Source organism: Coregonus lavaretus, assembly GCF_964263955.1.
Source record: "Coregonus lavaretus genome assembly, chromosome: 3".
NCBI lineage: Eukaryota > Metazoa > Chordata > Actinopteri > Salmoniformes > Salmonidae > Coregonus > Coregonus lavaretus.
This window is the reverse complement of record NC_139990.1, coordinates 63441620-63461540: the sequence shown is the minus strand read 5'-3', so window position 1 is coordinate 63461540 and position 19921 is coordinate 63441620. Positions and strand designations below refer to the sequence as shown.

The window sequence follows — 19921 nt, the reverse complement described above, 5'->3', positions numbered from 1 at the left end:
TATAGGTATTGTTTTTGTTTAAACAGTTCAGTATTAGTTAGTATTGTAGGCCCATTTATCATTAAAAAATAAATGGCTTCATTTATTTTCAGGCATTTTCTGAACAATGTAAATAAAATAAATAAATAAAACACTTTTTATGAAAACAGTCTCTGTGGGCAACACTGATCGCATTACCCAACCATTAATATCAATGCTCTGCGAACCTAACCTGGGTATGGTGGCCCCTCCTCTCCTGTCTGTCAAAGAGAGGGCCTTAGAGGCTAAGGGGTTAGCTTTAGCATTTGCAATGGTTACAGGAGCCAGAGGGTGGCTGCAGCAAGCAGGAGGGAGGGCCCCAGGGTGGAGGCCAGGGAGGCAGGCAGAGGCCCACTGTTGATCACCAGCCTGTAGGAGACCACCTCCACCTTGTAGCCGTTCTCCGTGGCCATGCAGCGGAATACCCCCTGCTTAAGGGGCAGGTCAGGGGTGGGTGCCAGCACACAGGAGTCTCCAGTGATGAAGCAGGGGTAGTGCTGGATACAGTTGTCCTTCTCCCAGCGGTAGGTGGCGTGAAAGGAGCGCACGGGGCAGGGGAGGTTGACGGGGCCGTCCGAGTCAATCAACACCTGTTTGGGGTTTGTCCTGTGGGTCTTCAGTGCTGTGGGGGTTCAGAGGGCACAACCTGGTTGACAATGATCTCACACAAATTAAATACTTACTTATGGGCTCCCTAGACTAGAGAGTAGGCTATGGTTTCATAAGTATGGATTGTTTATGTATCTACAGTAACAATCATTGATGAGTTCAAAATGGGAATGACAGGACAGGATTGGCAGGACAACTTCATTATGTGAGAAATGTGTGGGTGAGAGGCCACACTCATGTTTGTGAAAAAATATACAGGTTATTGTAAATGATAACTTTCCTGTCAGTTACTAGGACAATTGTGACTCAATGCCCAGTAAACCTAAAACCAGACTAACGTGTACAAGCTGACACAGAGATACATTAAATAGTGTTTTATTTAATTATGTGGCCTGATACTTCCTCTGGAAGAATATCTGCTAAAATGACAGATTAAAATATAATATCTTTAGATATGATATTGCATCATCTTTCATTCTCCACTCCCTAGGATTACAGTGGGGGAAAAAAGTATTTAGTCAGCCACTAATTGTGCAAGTTCTCCCACTTAAAAAGATGAGAGAGGCCTGTAATTTTCATCATAGGTACACGTCATCTATGACAGACAAATTGAGGAAAAAAAATCCAGAAAATCACATTGTAGGATTTTTTATGAATTTATTTGCAAATTATGGTGGAAAATAAGTATTTGGTCACCTACAAACAAGCAAGATTTCTGGCTCTCACAGACCTGTAACTTCTTCTTTAAGAGGCTCCTCTGTCTTCCACTCGTTACCTGTATTAATGGCACCTGTTTGAACTTGTTATCAGTATAAAAGACACCTGTCCACAACCTCAAACAGTCACACTCCAAATTCCACTATGGCCAAGACCAAAGAGCTGTCAAAGGACACCAGAAACAAAATTGTAGACCTGCACCAGGCTGGGAAGACTGAATCTGCAATAGGTAAGCAGCTTGGTTTGAAGAAATCAACTGTGGGAGCAATTATTAGGAACTGGAAGACATACAAGACCACTGATTATCCCCCTCGATCTGGGGCTCCACGAAAGATCTCACCCCGTGGGGTCAAAATGATCACAAGAACGGTGAGCAAAAATCCCAGAACCACACGGGGGGACCTAGTGAATGACCTGCAGAGAGCTGGGACCAAAGTAACAAAGCCTACCATCAGTAACACACTACGCCGCCAGGGACTCAAATCCTGCAGTGCCAGACGTGTCCCCCTGCTTAAGCCAGTACATGTCCAGGCCCATCTGAAGTTTGTTAGAGTGCATTTGGATGATCCAGAAGAGGATTGGGAGAATGTCATATGGTCAGATGAAACCAAAATAGAACTTTTTGGTAAAAACTCAACTTGTCGTGTTTGGAGGACAAAGAATGCTGAGTTGTATCCAAAGAACACCATACCTACTGTGAAGCATGGGGGTGGAAACATCATGCTTTGGGGCTGTTTTTCTGCAAAGGGACCAGGACGACTGATCCGTGTAAAGGAAATAATGAATGGGGCCATGTATCGTGAGATTTTGAGTGAAAACCTCCTTCCATCAGCAAGGGCATTGAAGATGAAACGTGGCTGGGTCTTTCAGCATGACAATGTTCCCAAACACACCGCCCGGACAATGAAGGAGTGGCTTCGTAAGAAGCATTTCAAGGTCCTGGAGTGGCCTAGCCAGTCTCCAGATCTCAACCCCATAGAAAATCTTTGGAGGGAGTTGAAAGTCCGTGTTGCCCAGCGACAGCCCCAAAACATCACTGCTCTAGAGGAGATCTGCATGGAGGAATGGGCCAAAATACCAGCAACAGTGTGTGAAAACCTTGTGAAGACTTACAGAAAACGTTTGACCTGTGTCATTGCCAACAAAGGGTATATAACAAAGTATTGAGAAACTTTTGTTATTGACCAAATGCTTATTTTCCACCATAATTTGCAAATAAATTCATTAAAAATCCTACAATGTGATTTTCTGGATTTTTTTCCCTCATTTTGTCTGTCATAGTTGACGTTTACCTATGATGAAAATTACAGGCCTCTCTCATCTTTTTAAGTGGGAGAACTTGCACAATTGGTGGCTGACTAAATACTTTTTTTCCCCACTGTAAATCTCAATGTTCCAGGAATGGAAGAGCAGAAACAGTCAAGGGATATGCATAACAGCTGCACTGAGACTGCGACCAAGAGAAGTAATGGAAAAAAGAGATAGCTAACAAAGACAGTGCATATCCCATGAGCGGGGAGAATTTGTTAGGATTATTAGAGGTTAATATGGCTGAAGCTATTGGGCTTTGAAGTGAGGGCAAACTTTGATATTAAACCGCCCAATGGGTTTGAGCCTCCGCTCAATTATAGGATATCATCTTCTGAGTTAGGCTGTGGAAAAAAGTTCCTTTCAGCTAATGAAGATACAGAGGGAGAGTCAGAGAGGAGGCGGAGTGGCACTCACCAGCAGCTTCACCACAGATAGAGGCATTGGAATGGTCCAGACTCTGAGTGAGTGCCCTATGGTATGAAACAAATAATTGAAGGAACATCAAATTACCATGTACCATTTTGAACTATCAACCATTTTATGTAAATTAACCAATTATCATAAAACCTAGAATAGTAATTGGAACCTCGACACTCCTCTGTGAGAGATGATATGTTATGGCTGGTATTGACTGTCATTTTTGGTACTCTGCATGTTTTCCATAGGTATCTAAACTGTATTCAAGAAGTGACATCATCACATCTCATACCCAGTACTGATGTTGTATCCAGCTGGGATGGGTGTGCACCTCCTCCTGGCTGCGTCCCAACCACAATACGGATCCCGAGACAGAATGCACTCCCGGCAACTGTCTCCATAGCGACCGCAGTCAGCCAATGGTATGCGCTGGACCTCCATTGCCGTGCCCACATAAAGGTGGCCCTGGTAGAGAAGGCAGGGAGTAATACATGAGAGACAGGAAGAGACATACAGTGGTTATCACTAGAAGTGCATTGTTGAAATGGATTGGACTGCAGCTACATCGTAAACAAATTCATCTACGGATATTAGTGCTAGCTGCTAAGGAGTGTTCGCTGATGGTCTCACAGTACCTTCTTAGAGTCAATGGCCATGCTTAGAACAGGACCCTCGTTGTGGAAGAGGGAGTACTGGGATATGATAAAGGCATCCTCGATAGTGTGCAGAACCTTGAGCACTTTCCCCTGTTCTATCACCAGAAAGAGAGAGAGAACATTACCAGAGAAGAGAGAGACACCATGGTCGCACCCTATTCTTTTTCATGTACCCCAGAAACCCAGTACCATTTTGGATTGAATATGGCCCCAGGTTTATAATAGCACAGGCTGCCTTTTTTCTCTACTGGTCAATTCATCAGTGGGTGACTTACAGAGAAGAGCAGGCCTGTCCTACAGCTTGTCCTCTCTTATCTCCTCCCCAGATTGAGAGGCTATTACTTCCCACAGAAGACTAACTGCTCTAGTTTCTTATTAGGCCACCTCAGAGACCCATGGCTCTGTTCACAGCTCTATCACTACTTTCCCTGTGGTAGTGACTGTCTTCTTTATCAGAGCACGTTGATTAGGCTGTAGCCACTTAGTTTTTTTTTGTATTCAGTCAATTTAGCTGGGATTCATGCCAAAAATGCACTCTTATATTAAGCCCCAACTCATGCCTGCGTTGAGCAAACAACTTTTTAATTTACTTTGTCAAGGAGACTATGTCTTCTAAAAATAACTTTTAAATAGGTTACACCAAACGTCTGTACATGAGATACAGCTTGACAGCAAAAAAACAAAACACACACACACACACCTGTTCCCAGGTACAGCACACTATAGTGCTCGTCGTTGACCGCCAGCACCATGGCAGCGACAGTGTGTGTGAAGTGATCGTCGGTAGGCAGGTTCAGTGGAGCCCCCCCGACCGGACGAATCACGTCCTCGATCTCCGGGTGGTCCCTGATCACCCCCAGGGTCTTAGGGTTGTGGGCTGCCGTGGAGTTCTTGAAGGCACACTGGGACAGGATGTGATGTAATGAAAGTGATGTAATCAGGAAGGAGACACAGACTTAGACTGTGGCTTTGCCTTGCACAATAATTTCACAATCAGTGTCTGTCATCTGCAACTGTTCCAAAATAGAAACACAAGTCTTCCACTTCCCCAAAATTGACGGACTCACATACATGAGCTTATGCAATTGGCCTTTGCAAAATGACTTTGATTGGCACTACAAAAAGTTAATTAAAAGAAAGTTACTTTAACTGATTCAGTGGGTGTCTTACTGTGCCAGGGCGATGTCCAATCAGAGGACTGCTGTAGCCCTTCAGTTTGGACGTGGCGAAGGCCTGGTCAATGTCCTCGATGGAGTAAGCACATATCACTGTCGTGTCCCTGGTCAACCAAACAATACAACACTTAATAGGCATACAAGCCTTCCTTCCTTCTTCTTACTTTATTCAAACGTGAATCAGAATGTTGTTAGCAACTCAATCACAGACTGATAGCTGAGTAGAATCATATTACTATGACTCTCTAAAAGGACTTAAGAGGATTTAAGGCTGCTTAAATATGTTAATAAAAGCACTCAAGCTCAAAAGTAATTGGCCACCTCCACAGAGCATAGCCCACTTCAAATAGAATCATCGTTTTGTTTATCCCATATGTAACTCTGTGTTGTTGTTGTTTTTATCGCACTGCTTTGCTTTATCTTGGCCAGGTCGCAGTTGTAAATGAGAACTTGTTCTCAACTGGCTTACCTGGTTAAATAAAGGTGAAATAAAAAAATTAAAAATACATGTATTTTCCTCAATGAAACATAGAACTTGCTGCTCCCAAGTTTTCATTGCTATACACTTCTATCCAGCTCCTGTGCCCCATTTGGATGTGCTGTGCACAATTCCTACTTTCCTCTGATTATGTTGTCTGTGCTGCTCATTCCTCTCCTGCATTTTAAGCATGACACAGTCTTAAGCAGCCATATGGGTTGGAGGGTGTTGGAGGTGTAAGGTGTCTACTCACCAGGCGTTGGCAAACAGGCTGTACATGACCCCGGTCCTCTTCTCGTGGGCCACGTCAGACAGCACAAATGCCTGTCTGATGTTGTTGTACTGCTGGGGGGTGCTACCCGCACCACACATCACCCTGGCCTTCAGGAAGGTAGTCCACGAGTCCGCCAGCAGGTTCTTTATGCCCCCCTCGTCGACCTGGAGACGGACACACAGTATACAACAGTACACCATAACATTAAAGCTGGAATCCTTAGCGGTGAAACTGCCAGGTTCGTTTGCGATATTACAACAGCAAAGACGTTACTTCAAAAAACAAACCCTGTTTTTTTCCCCTCTGACGTCATTGCACGTGCGATAGAACAGAAGTGTATGTACTCTTGTCACGAGAATTTCTCTCTCTCTCTCTAATCAAACTTAATGCTCTGAATAATTCCCAGAGGGTGTAAGGCTCTGGTTTAACCATGAATTAAGGTCCACAACCGGCACAACCGGCAAGAATGATCTGTATGTTTAATCATGGAGACCTCTGCCGCCAAAAAACACATATACAGCTTTTATACCACTTCACACAAAGGCACTTTGCTCCGCCCACCTTTAGGCAGCCTTTAACCAGTTTCTCAGTCCCCTTCATCCTGGAATGTTTGTCTCAGCAGTTTCTAACTCACCCCCTCTGTTAGTGGGTTTATAATGATAACCCTAACACAGTTCACACAGTCATCATCAGTATTGGGGTTAACAATTTTAGTCATATTCATAATCCCTCTATCAATCCACCCTTTGACTAAATTTTTACACCCTTAGGATAAATGTATTTACAAGCATGATCAATCTGATCTTCATATGTCAGAACTAATAAACGTTTCATCCAATTGCGGTCTTTCAGGGTCAAAGTCCTCGTCATCCACCAAGCCTGGAGGATCGTTTTTCACATTCCATCGGTTGAGACACTGCAATCTCCAACACCTTACTCACCAACCCTCGGACACAGGGAACAAGACAACAACCACATAATACAAGAATACCCATATAAACGCTGGCTGCCCCCAAGATGGTGGCTGCTATGGTTTTCCATTTACCAAACATTTAATCAAACCACCCTATCCAAGATGTACTAACTCCTGAGTTCTAAGCCCATTCTTCACTTAGAGCAGTTAATTCTGCAAGAGCTCTGCTGACCGTCCCATCCGGTGTGGTGTTGTTAGGGATAAATGTGCAACAATGGCTTACCATTCTATAGACACTGCCCCTTTCTGCCTGATCTAGAGCCAACCTCTTTTCCTAAGTCATGAGTGAGATGGCGGATAATTGTTCAGAGATCCCTTTTACTGCATCCCTAGTCTGGCCAATAAATCGTTGTTGGTCGTAATAGATATAATTAATCCAATCCACAATTTTGTTTATTGTCACCCACCAAAATAACGTGGTAGTAAACCCTTCCCCTAATTGTTTCATAGCTTGGTATCCATCCGATACCCCCCTTGGTATCCCAATCGCATCCATCTAAATAGGGCTATTCTCCTTCTTGTTAAAACTCCTCCTACGTCTGTTTAACCCTTTCCTTGGTTCCTGGTGACTAATTATAACTAGCTGAATCAGTAGAACCAGGGCGCACGTACCTAGCCACCCTTTTGGTATTCTCCGCCTTATACTGCCTTTACTGGCACACGCCCACCACACATCGGTTACAGGGGCTGTAAGGTTTAGAATTCTCTCCTGTGCTTCCGAACTTAAGTCAGTCACATTACTACTATCTCCAATTGATAATTGCTGATGTCTTTGTTTCTCTTTACCCCCCCATCTGGATGTCCAGTCCCCCCCCCCGGTCTCATATCCCCGTCCCCAAGTGTGTTTAAACACTTGAGTCTAGGAACAATCCGCCGTGGGGGCCGAACACGAATATAATGGGATTTTCTTATTGACATGTACCCCACCCGTTGGCTACGTCCCTAACCCTTATTTTGAATCCTACAGTCTGCCCTTCTCTGACTCCCATTTTGTAGGCCACTCGTCCTTGACGGTCAGTATGTCGGGTCGCTTCTCTTCTCTTTTACTTCTTAACAATGGTAAGGGCATAGCGTAATTGGTGCTGGATCTTGACATATCAAGACCATTGCCGAGACTATGATGCAGCTCAAGTCACCCATATTCCCAAAAACCGCCAACCCTCTCCTGTCCTCAGTCTTTCTGCTTGGTACTACCCCATACTCACACCCTGAGAACACACTACAGTGATGATAGGTCGGGGTAGGAGATCTTCGTTAACAGAGGTGATCCCCAGATCCTATTGGTCCAGTTCTTCTCTCTAACTCTGCGTGTGTTCAGTGGTGCTTGTATGTGTTCTTACCTTTTTGCAGTGGGTAACGTGGACCCAGGTTGCTCTTTCTGCTATTCTAATGGCAAAGGCAGTGACCAATATAACCTGATAGGGCCCTTCCCAACAGGCCTGCTTCCAGTCTTTCTTATTTAGGGACTGGATGCTCACCAGTCACCTGGTTAGATAGAGTGGGTCACCTTCTCCTTTAGTTCACCTGTGGGGCACAAAACCTCTGACATACGGGTGTGGTTAATAAACTACCTTCTCACGTGTTCTGCTAGGGTGCTCTCAATTTCTATTTCTGACTGCTCCAGTCCTCCTAACTCGGGCATTCTGTATGGTCTACCAAATCCCTTCTCCAATGGCAATAACCCTTCTTTATCTGGAGTTCTCCTGATCGTCATTAATACTATCGGTAGACCTTGTACCCCATTTCTTCCTGCTCTCCTGTGTGTTTTCCTTAACCCCTCTCTAATCATACAATTCACATCAGTATTCTCTTTCTAGACTGTATCTAAAAAAATTTTTTTTAAAGTATTTTGTCCCATCCTTCGTATATTTATTCTTTAATCCTACCATCTACTATCATCCCCCCTCTTGACACAAATCTCTGCCCATGTGTCAATATTACCACCTACCTAAACAATCACTTAGGTAATATTGGTAATTTATCATCCAATTGCCATCCCTTATTTATTTTTGAGACTGTTCCTTCTTTATTGCTTCTCCCACTTCCTTCGTCTATTATGGCGGCTAAATTCGACTTTCATTCAGTTCAGAATCAATACATTTACATTTACATTTACGTCATTTAGCAGACGCTCTTATCCAGAGCGACTTACAAATTGGCAATAGTAATCCGATCAATAAATCCCTTATCTTGTAAAAACACTCATGTTTAGTTCAAACTCTGTTCTACCCCGGCTCTCCCGGCCTTGACCTGAAGACTGATGGTTGGACATGACAGGTCCATACTTAAATCTTTTAAACCTAACACAAACCCCCCTTCATGCTGTAATCAATCAAGAAGATAGCAAAGGAGAGACAAAGGTTTTGCCTGAACTCTGCTAAACCCTGGCAGCTTTTTCCTCTCTGTTTGAGGAGAGAAGCAAAAGGCTCCCTTCTGCTTTCATTCACTGATAACGTAGGACAGCCGTAGGACAGCCATGGATTCCCACTTCACTTACACACCTCTAAAACATTTAATCCAACCCATAACACATTAATTACTACTGCTCATTATCTTGCTACAATCTGCAAATATACCAATAAATTCTCTTACCATCATCCTAAATATTTCATAAATGTTACTTATCCCAAGTGTTCATTAAGTCCTCATGACATTTATTCTCATAAGAAATCATGTATACCCTAAACTCAGTCAAAACCGAAAAACTCCATAAAATTCACTGTGTGTGCTCCTTTAAGACTTATCACCTTTGAACTGTTGAAAACCCCCTAAAATCAAAATAACAACCCTTTATAAACATCATACTAGGTGTGTTGTTTTTTTATTTGATAAACCCAATTGAAAAACAACAACCAAAAATAGCCAGGCCCCACTTAATTTGGTAGCTCACTTTTACGGCCTAAATACTGCCTAACTCCACTAAACTGCTCCCCCTAGCCCTGGGCAACATTCCAATGAGATAAGCTAATCTCTTTCTCCTGGAAGAGGATTTATACATTTTGTTAACCTTCAATTACCACCAGTAATCTAAAGATGGTAAGTACACACAACATATGATACAGATTTCCCCAGTCCTAACTCATCAATAATCATTTGTATCAATCTAATTCCTCATAACTAATCCATAAAACCACTCAAAATTCCTCGAGTATACAATGATTATGTTTAATTGATTACCCTTCAGATCATATCCTCTTTAAATCTCACAATGATTATTGAACCCCTAAATCTGCTCCATGTGATCTCATCTCAAATGATCCATTATCAATTATTTGATCAACATCATAGGAAAATCTGTCTCCCCTTCTATTGTTCCCGTCGCCACTGTAAATTTCATATTTCATTCATTAGCCAATACAATCACATACTCTGTGTAAGTAAGACATTATATTTTATCCCAGGCATCACCTTAACATAATGCTATAGGAGACTTCCATCAATCCTGGAAGACACTATATAATACCACGTTTCATTAAGTTCACTACACCTTCTAATATAAACCTATAACCCCTTTCTATTAATTTAATAATCGCAACCTGTTGCATTTATGTTTTTAAAATAAAAACCTATTGTTTAATAACTTCATACTTATAACCAATGTTTATTCAATTCATCATCCTAATAGTCACAACTATATCCCATTGTTCAACGTACTATAAACAGATTATCGTTTTAGAAATCACCAATTATTTTCATACACCACTGGTGTTACCCAACCTATACAATAAAGTAATAACCATTAGAATTTGTCAAAGAAATGCTTTTCATTCAACTATTCAAACTTCTGCTCGATACAGTCAAGCAAGTACAACTCTTTTACCCGCGAACTAGAACCATAAATTATTTTCCTATCATTTGAACTATGTACTGTCTCTCACCCCTCCCCCCACGGGGGAGGCGCGGGGACCTGCCCTAATCAGCTTCCTTCTTACAAAATCATGTCATTAGTACTTGTAACCACAACCCATTATTACTTAATAACATATTTTCATAGACCTTTCTAGAATATTCATCTACTTAAGCTATCTAATTCAACCTTTCACATTTCTCAATCCACCTAGTAATCTAGGTCCATAGCCCCAATGCGAAAGCTTTACCCACTGTCCCTACCTGGGTTCGAACCAGGGACCCTCTACATACATTGTCAGTCACTCCACAAAATCCGCAATCCTTTCAAAGCACGCCAAACAACCACTTCCATGTCGCACAGCCAGCCACATCATCACTCCCAACTAGCCAGCCCTTTCATCCCAAACACTAAATCCCCTAGTAGCAAAAATAAAACACACTCTCAAACAGCGTTCTGCATTTACCTCTATCATCGGGTTTAAAAACTAACGTAACAACATTAACCATCCTCTATTGCTGTAGTAACGTCATGTTTGGTTCAGTTTATTTATTACGATGGTATGTCCATAATACTTCTCTATTCTCAGTAGTTTTTAACTCTCACCTCATTCGGCAACACAAAAACTCTCTCCCCGCACCTATTCCTGTTGAATAAGTGAGCCTTTCTATTTAACCCAAACCACGCTACAAATCTTCCATTCAACATCACCAAACCAAATACTCAGTAGTATCCGGTTACCACCCATACCAGCCGTTGAATTACACTCATAAATACAGATTTCACCTTATGCCATTGAAATGACAAATAAACCATAATAGTTGAACTATATTGGCTTTCTACTATATTATACATTACGTCTATAAGCACATTAGTTATGGTCCGATTACCCATTAAACCTTATCACATGATCCAACAACGGTACAACCTTAAACTCATATTCTCTACTTTCTCATCCATGACGTACGTCTACGTTTGGGTGAGCAAGTTCATACGTATATATCGTTAGAAATTTATTGATACCTCCCAAATAATCCCTTTGTGGTGTTTTTAGCCAATTCTTAATCGACACAAATCACTTCTTCAAACTTTTTACCCGTGGAACCAAAAAAATAGACTGTCATTTCCCGGACACTGCCCTTTCCTTTATCTCTGCAGTCGCGATGGTTATGACCTGTTTTGTTACAGTATTTACACGGGGCCCCACACTCTCTTGCAAAATGACCTTCCTTGTTACAGTTAAAGCACTTCCTCTTATCTCCTCCCCTATTCTGCCTCCCTGACTTATTATAGCTCTCTAATCTCTTCAACTCTCTGTGTTTATAACCTTTCTGCCCTCTGCTCTGGGGGAGGCACTGAAACTTCAACTTTTACTTCATTTTCTCTCTGCATAACTCCCTTTTTCCTTCTCTGTCCTTCCTCTCTCTTTCGAGCCTCCAAAAGCCATACTCTTGCTGTCTCTAGCCCCTCCCCTCGCTGTTTCTTCAAATCCGTTCCACAGTTTACATGCATCTGTCTAATCATAGCCTCTAATTTCTCTACATCAAGATGCCCAATAAATCCATACCTCTTCTCCCAAATGGATCCATAATAAATATTCCTTTGATCTCTTCCTAACATATATCTTATCTTCCTCCGTTAATCCTTAGACCTCTTTAGAATATTTATTTCCCATGGTAGAAAAATAAGAAATCCCCCCGTTTCTCTTATCAGTTAGTAATAATTCAATCAATAATTATTTTCTTTGGGACTTATTATTAGGTGCGACTTTTGAGCAAATGTTATGATCTGCTTTTGTAATCAACAATTTAAATTATTCAACCCGTAACCCAGAGTGTTTTAAGACCCCAGTTTCATGAAACAGATGGGACAACCATTTTTTCTCACGCAACCTATTTTAGTCCCTTCCTTGAAACAATTATCGCGTATTTCGATGGATCATTAGGTCTCACACGTATACAACCTTGTATGATTTTTTGCTAACACTATCCGTAACCCAGAGGTCGTAAAGCTCTAGTTTCATGAAACAGACAGAGTTAGAGCAAATCCCCAGTTGTTTATGACTCTTGACTTGACTCTCGAAATGTATCTATCTCACACAATGATAATTATCTCCCTTCCTGTTTATATTATAAACACTGTACCCAGTACAATCTCAATATTAACTAGTTTATTTTGGTAATGGCCTATTACCTTGAGTCATTTCAGACCCCCATCCTTCCTTTAAGTTACTGTGCTTTACCACTCTAGAATATGGCAAGTCTTATGAGATTTTGGTAATTATTCTCTGCCCTTCACAATAATTACTATTCTTATACAAGTTCAAATCATTTCACCAAAATCCATGAATAAAAATTACTGACCTCCTCCTTGCAGTTGGGATTTAAATGCTTTTTCAGATCTCGTCAACGTCTTTATCGTTCATAAGGTTCATCACCGGCCTGTTTATAACCTTAACGTCAAAGGCCAGGTCTATTCTATACGGATGTTATCATCCGCCCGTGCACGGTTCACACAGTCATCATCAGTATTGGGGTTAACAATTTTAGTCATAATCATAATCCCTCTATCAACTCTTGATTTTTTTTACCACGAGGCTGGATGCCCATCTCCTCCGTTTCAATTTGTATTTTAATAATAATAATAATGCGCCTGGGGTGACCAGTGGTGCTGTTTCACCTTTCGCAGAGCTCAGTTTTAATAGGCAATAACGCTGTAATACAGCTATTATAACATTTTTACATTTTAGTCATTTAGCAGACGCTCTTATCCAGAGCGACTTACAGTTAGTGAGTGCATACATTTTAATACTGGCCCCCCGTGGGAATCGAACCCACAACCCTGGCATTGCAAACGCCATGCTCTACCAACTGAGCTACATCCCTGCCGGCCATTCCCTCCCCTACCCTGGACGACGCTGGGCCAATTGTGCGCCGCCCCATGGGTCTCCCGGTCGCGGCCGGCTACGACAGAGCCTGGATTCGAACCAGGATCTCTAGTGGCACAGCTAGCACTGCGATGCAGTGCCTTAGACCACTGCGCCACTCGGGAGTTATAAGGTGATGTTGTTGTGGTTACCATGCAGATTCGTCCGATGCGCGACCTGTAGGGCTCCTCGTCCACCATGGCCGTCTTGTTGAACTCACTGAAGAAGAAGTAGATCTCCTCCTTGTGTTTCTGAGAGGTTGGCATTACTGCTGCTCCACCAAACTGGGGACCTGCAGCAGGAGAGAGGAAGGACTGCCACCAGTGCTTGAAGTGGACTGAAATAGGTGCCGGTACTCATTTCTGGTGCCGTTACTCTTTATATTTACGTGCTGGTACTCATCACTATTTAACAGCCACTATTCTATAAGAGCTAATACTCAACCAGGCAGTAGAACATTTGAGCACCAGGCCAACTCAACCCCTTTTCAAACTCCTAATGCATATTGTATTTCTTTATTTTTTATAAAAGTGTTTGCATGGAAGTTTTATAGGCTAATAAAGACTTCCAGTACATAATACTGGGAGTTAGTCATACAATTTTTTATCACAACTGTGCATTTAACTTATGTTCTTTAAAATGGAAGAATTCATAGTGATTACATTTCTGCATGCAGCATGTTACAGTTACAATATATAAGATATAAGATAAAATAGAGTTGCTATTTCCATGCTCATCCACTCCAGTGCCTCATGCAGCTCTCCTACACCCATATAGTCCCATGTTGCTCTCATCCCACTCACTCTGCAGCCACTTGTTCTCAGTCTTCAGGAGTTTCTGAGTGCCATAGGTCCGGCGGATAGAGCCAGGGTGACGCCCCACTGCTGAAAGAGCAGAGTATAGATTCCCATCTGAGAGTGAGAGAGGGGGGGAGGTAAAGATAGAGAGAGAGTTAAAGAGGAGAGAGGGAGAGAGACAAACAGAAGGTAGAGGGAGAGATCAAAAAGAAATCAACAGAAGACAGCTGACTGCACCAATCAACATCCTCTCATAACCATATTACAATTACCCCACTTAGGGCACTGTCTCCATAGTGATAACGGAGGTTATTTGGAATCCTGACATGAATGGTTCAATGAGAACTGAACGTTATCAGAACGCTGCACCACTCTAGCAAATGGCTCATTGGTTCATCACTCCAGTCCAGCCTGGTCTGCGCTATCACAGAACCTGCTATACAAAGTAACCTTGTCATGATTCCGATAATACTGTGAGTTACAGCTTTGCTACTATTACATTTACATTTACCATTTACTATGGTACCATTTTAAACAGATCTCTTAACCCATACCAAAGCCAATGTTGCGGATCTGATTGGTCTGTATAGTTGTGAACATAATGGCTGGACGGAGCTCTCCCCACAATACTGATACTTATCCTATCCTGTCAGAGCCACAGGGAGGAGTTAACAAGGGTGTAGAAATAGGGGTGAGGGATCGGTTTGGTATTGTGCCAATAGCAGTGTTTCTACAATAGCAGTGTTTCTACAATAGCAGTGTTTCTATGGCTGTTTGGCTGGAGTGTCTGTCTGTCCTCGCATCATACCTGCAGACAGACTGACGGACCTCTGGGAGGGGTAGGGAGGGGAGATGTCAGAGGCTGGTGCCATCTGTCCATTGGTGGGGGCGTCAGTCAGCACAGTGTCATTTACCTATGGAGAGGAAATGACATCACAACCTCACAAGCCAGATCCTGAATGCTCTTACCTCCTTGTATACAGTACAAATAGACACAAACCTGGAGATATATGCTTTCAGTTTTTTATTGAACACTATTACCAACTTTTATTTAAGTGATACAGGAGTAAAGTAAGATGAAAGTGTGACCATTGTGAGAACACTAAACACATGTTGAAGACAATAGCTATTCTATTCATCATCATGTCATCTTACCAGCAGCCAGCATTTGGGGGTTCCTGCATTTGTCCCGCACACCACAAAAGTGTCATTGACTTTCTGAATGACTGTGATGAAATTGTCGCACTCCAACTGTAGTAGAGAGAGAGAGAGAGAGAGAGAGAGAGAGAGAGAGAGAGAGAGAGAGAGAGAGCATTCAGTTTCCAGAGAGGGAGGAGATATTGGAACTGATCCATTTTCCCTAATTTGGCAGATAGCACAAGATTTACCTCTGCAGTACTGAGGGAATGCATTGTCTGCATAACTCCATATGCATTGCATCACTTATTAATTAAGTACAGTAGCTGAACTTTTATCTCAAGAGAAACTTCCAGAGGAGTTTGTGCCTGAATACCAAATACAGCATCGTACCGTTCCACTGTCCCAAACTTTAACTTTTGGGACAGTTTCTACTGGGGATGATATCATGTTGATGTTATGTCTCTTTTTTATTCATATTCTTACAGTAGCAACAAACCTACCTCACTGTGATGATAATGATAATGATGACGAAAATTGCTATTGATGATGGTGATGATGATGACGATGATGATGATGATGACGATGATTAATAAATAAGTCATTTAGCAGACGCTCTTATCCAGAGCGACTTACAGCAGCAATTAGGGTTAAGTGCCTTGCTCAAGTGCACATCGACAGATTTTTCACCTAGTCAGCTCGGGGATTAGAACCAGCGACCTTTCGGTTACTGGCACAACGCTCTTAACCACTAAGCTACCTGCCGCCCCCATGATGATGATGATGATGATGGTGATGATGATGATGATGATGATGATGATGATGATGATGATGATGATGATGATGATGATGATGATGATGATGATGATGATGATGATGGTGATGACCACCTACCTTTGGTGGGTCTGATTTGGCAATGCAAGCTGCCTTTGCGTTTTCATCAGTTACCACACGGATCTGTAATAATATAAGATACATTCCAGTATGTCATACAATTTATCCCTATCTCATATGCAAATGTTAGGCCTTTTCAAATATGCAATCGACTGCAATCAAATTCAATGCTGATGGAAAATGAAGTAAGTCAGGTCCTGTGCCATAAACTAACAAAGGGAGGATTACTTTACTGTCTCTAATATTTGATCAACATAGGGTAATTATAGGTAACAGACAATCAGAATAGTCACAACACACAAATGATAGGCTACCTTCTGCTCATGTTTGTCGAGTTAACGTTGACATTATTAGCTCAGTGTATCTTTATTGTATGTTGACCTCATAAGCCCACACTATATAATCACTTCCTTCCGATTGGACAGAGATGAGATCTGCTCTATAAATGTATGCATGAACCATCTCCTGCCATGGAGGCTGTTGAACTAGGTTGACAGCTGCTGCCTCCTCTTTAAGCCAGTCTCCTGTGCCTGCATTGGGTTACTGTGTCACCACCCCCGAGTATCTCTGTTTATCTCTATGGTCACCAGCAACTCACCTGCAGGTCGCGGACCCCCCTGTCAGTGAACGTCAGCACGTAGATCACTGTCTGGCCCCCCACGTACAGCACGTTGGTGCCCTCCTGGTGGTACACTGACATGTAGTTCTCCGGTTTCGAGAAGTGGTACCTGGCCGGCTCTGTGGGCCATGTCAAAGTAGATTAGGAGAAGATGTTGTTACAATGTCTTTATATGATATACCAGTAGATCAGTGTTGTTGGGGGTTTCAAGTTGAGTCAATTGAACATGTAATTGCCCATCATTTTCAGTTCATTCATTTGATTTAACAAGAATGTATTAATTGAGCTCTGTGGTGTGGTCATGTGATGGTCTGAAATAAAAAAAAGCCGCCAGTCTACCTTTTGGCCCAAGTCATTTTAGTTTTACATGATATGAAGCTAAAGCTGTAGAGTTCAGAGAGAGCGAGAGAGAGTCTGTACTGAAATTGAATTGGTTGCCATGGTTAAGGACGATTTACCCATGGGACTCCTATTCCTACAGGCACATGCAAATCCGACACTCCAATTCAGTGGCAGACTGACGTTCTCGACGCTTCAGGAAAGTAGACCACTAGTTCCTTAATTGGCCGACAAAAGAGCCGCAAATGGCGCTGTCCAAGGTGCTGAACTAGACTTCATTTTACATTTACATTTACGTCATTTAGCAGACGCTCTTATCCAGGCTTCAGTCACCAGTCATTTCAACCTCCAGGAACATAATGCTTTCATCGATTTTATCTTTCTGTTTTGACATGTCTGTCTCTATCGGGTACACTAGGACTGAATGTCGTTAATATGACATCCCTTTATAGGGTTGGTAGGCCTTTGTATAACATACGTTTGACTGATATGTCAAACACATAGGCCATGTTCTTGTCTGTATTTGACTGCTGATCTGCCAAGAGGAATACAGTCCTTTACACCTGTTGGTGCATCTTAACTTGATAGCCCTGTTTCTATTGATTGTGAATATATTAGACCACTGTGCAAGGTGTGAGGGCGTGAGTTTGAAAATATAATTGTTAGTTTGCTGCGCGGAATTTCCATAAATATTAATTGGGCTGTGTGGATGTGTGTGTGTGTGTGTGCGTGCGTGCACGCGTGCTTGTGTTCGCGTGTGTTAATGAGGCCCTGGAGCTAATGCTGCTGCTCTATGCTCAACAAGCCTCAGCTACTGCAGTACCATCTACCCGTCAGCTCGTGCACCTGCATTGCAGTTCTGCAGCGCTAGCTAAGTATTCACCATAATGATGGGTTTCAACAGTAATGTAGTGGTTTTGTAATAAGTTCATTGACATTGTATCCTTGAGTAAACTAAATGACATGACATCTAGAGCTCCTCATCACTCTTTTTAATTAGCACATATCATTTAGCCTTATATTCTGTCTTGAAGAGTGAAGGAGGTGCTGATCAGAAGGAATATCCGGACATTGATCACAAATAACAGCTGTCTGATTGGTAAACAACACCAGGACAGCGTTTCCATGACAACTAACTGGCAAACGTCTACCCACTGCCCTAGGTTGAACCTCACACGTGAGTTATCAATGACAGAAACGCCAAAACTTGCAAAACCGCGAGCCTATCAAAACACTTAAAGGACCAATGCAGCCGAATTTACTGCCTGGTGATGTCACCTAAAATTCCATCCCACCAAAACAGGGAGACATTTCAGGCGGTCTTTTTAAACAGGTCTTACACTAAAGGGGCATTATCAACCTTTTTTTACAATTTCACAGTATTATTCCAACCTCATAGTGTGGTAATATATATAAAACACAGGAAAAACACGTTTGACTGCACTGGGCCTTTAACATACAGCCTCTGCATTGGCATGCTGAGGTGTGCTCTGAATTCAAGATTAGATGTCTTCGTAGGAGTGGGTCACTATTGTATAGGACAGGCTAGCCGAATAATCAACACCTAAATAGTAATAATAGGCTATCTTAATTAAGCCAGCTTCTTGCAAAACACAATTGGTTCTGAATAATTCCACCGTTCCCGATGCCATAAACCTGTTCCAAACGTATGAACACTTCTGTCCCTTACATTTCATTACAATGGAATAGGCCAATGGGCCTAAATTAGCCTACATGAAGATTAATATAATCTAATACACCGTGCTTAATTTCTTCCATTTAATCTAATACACAGTGCTTACTTTCTTCCATGTAATCTAATACAAATTGCTTAATTTATTTCATTTAGATGAGAAGTGGGACGCATAAATAATTTGACAAATAGGCTATTCAAATTATACAATTATAGCTAGTCCAAAGTGTTTTCTCTCATCACATTATTTGTGTTTCTCTGAGATCCGTTCTCATTGACACAATGCCAATCATTCTGTCAATTTAATATAGCCTAGTATCATTATTAGGCTACATTTCTATTTTTTTGGTATAGCCTGTTTTGTGGAACATTTTACATGATTGTCCACCTTGAATCATGCATGATGTCATGCTTGTATAAAAGCGCGATGAGGAAAGTGATCCACTACTTTGATCTTCAAGTAGACTACAGTGTAGTGTTCATTCGTTAATCTAACTATTTCCATGGAGGAAAAAACAAGGTCCTCGCATATAGCCTAGTACACAGACAGGGCGGATCTGACCATCCTAAACGCCAATAGCTAAATTAGCACATACCTTTTACAATGAATTTCAGCCGAGGGGACTTTTCGGCGAAAACCATGGAAAAAACGGTCGCCAAAATGATGTAATTCATCATTCCACGTCCTCAAGGTGCCCGATTTCCAAGGATTTAATAATCGAATGCGTTCTTACTATATTATTTCCGCTATAGGCAATCAATCGGCTTTCGTATTTGGTATAATGTCCTGATCTATGCGACTGACTATTGGCCTCAATCATGCAACCCGTGCAGGTCTGTCTTGCCGACAGTCCACTGAAGAATCGGGGTATCAGGCTCCACCTCAAAAACAAAAAGAACGGGGGTGTGAGGAATGGGGCGCGAAAAAGAAATGTAGGCTTTCGTGATGTATGGAAGCGCACCATGGTCACTTCCAGAGTAAGTCCACCATAAACGCGTAATTTGATACCTGTTGCTCTTTATGCTCTATGCAGTGTGTTG

At 42.1% G+C, this 19921-nt stretch overlaps 1 protein-coding gene across 1 annotated transcript; it reads right to left on the bottom strand.

The window, feature by feature from the left end:
- Positions 1–293: 293 nt before the first annotated feature.
- On the bottom strand, positions 294–19558 carry LOC311117230 (semaphorin-7A-like; the record flags this gene model as incomplete). The annotated part of the gene is made up of 14 exons (XM_084157499.1): positions 294–640; positions 3070–3125; positions 3365–3537; positions 3708–3823; positions 4429–4630; positions 4899–5007; positions 5635–5819; positions 13554–13693; positions 14205–14312; positions 15007–15112; positions 15354–15449; positions 16230–16292; positions 16828–16967; positions 19477–19558. The coding sequence occupies 14 exons, from the start codon at positions 19556–19558 to the stop codon at positions 294–296; spliced, it is 1923 nt and encodes a 640-aa protein (XP_084013625.1).
- Between the last annotated feature and the right edge of the window lie 363 nt (positions 19559–19921).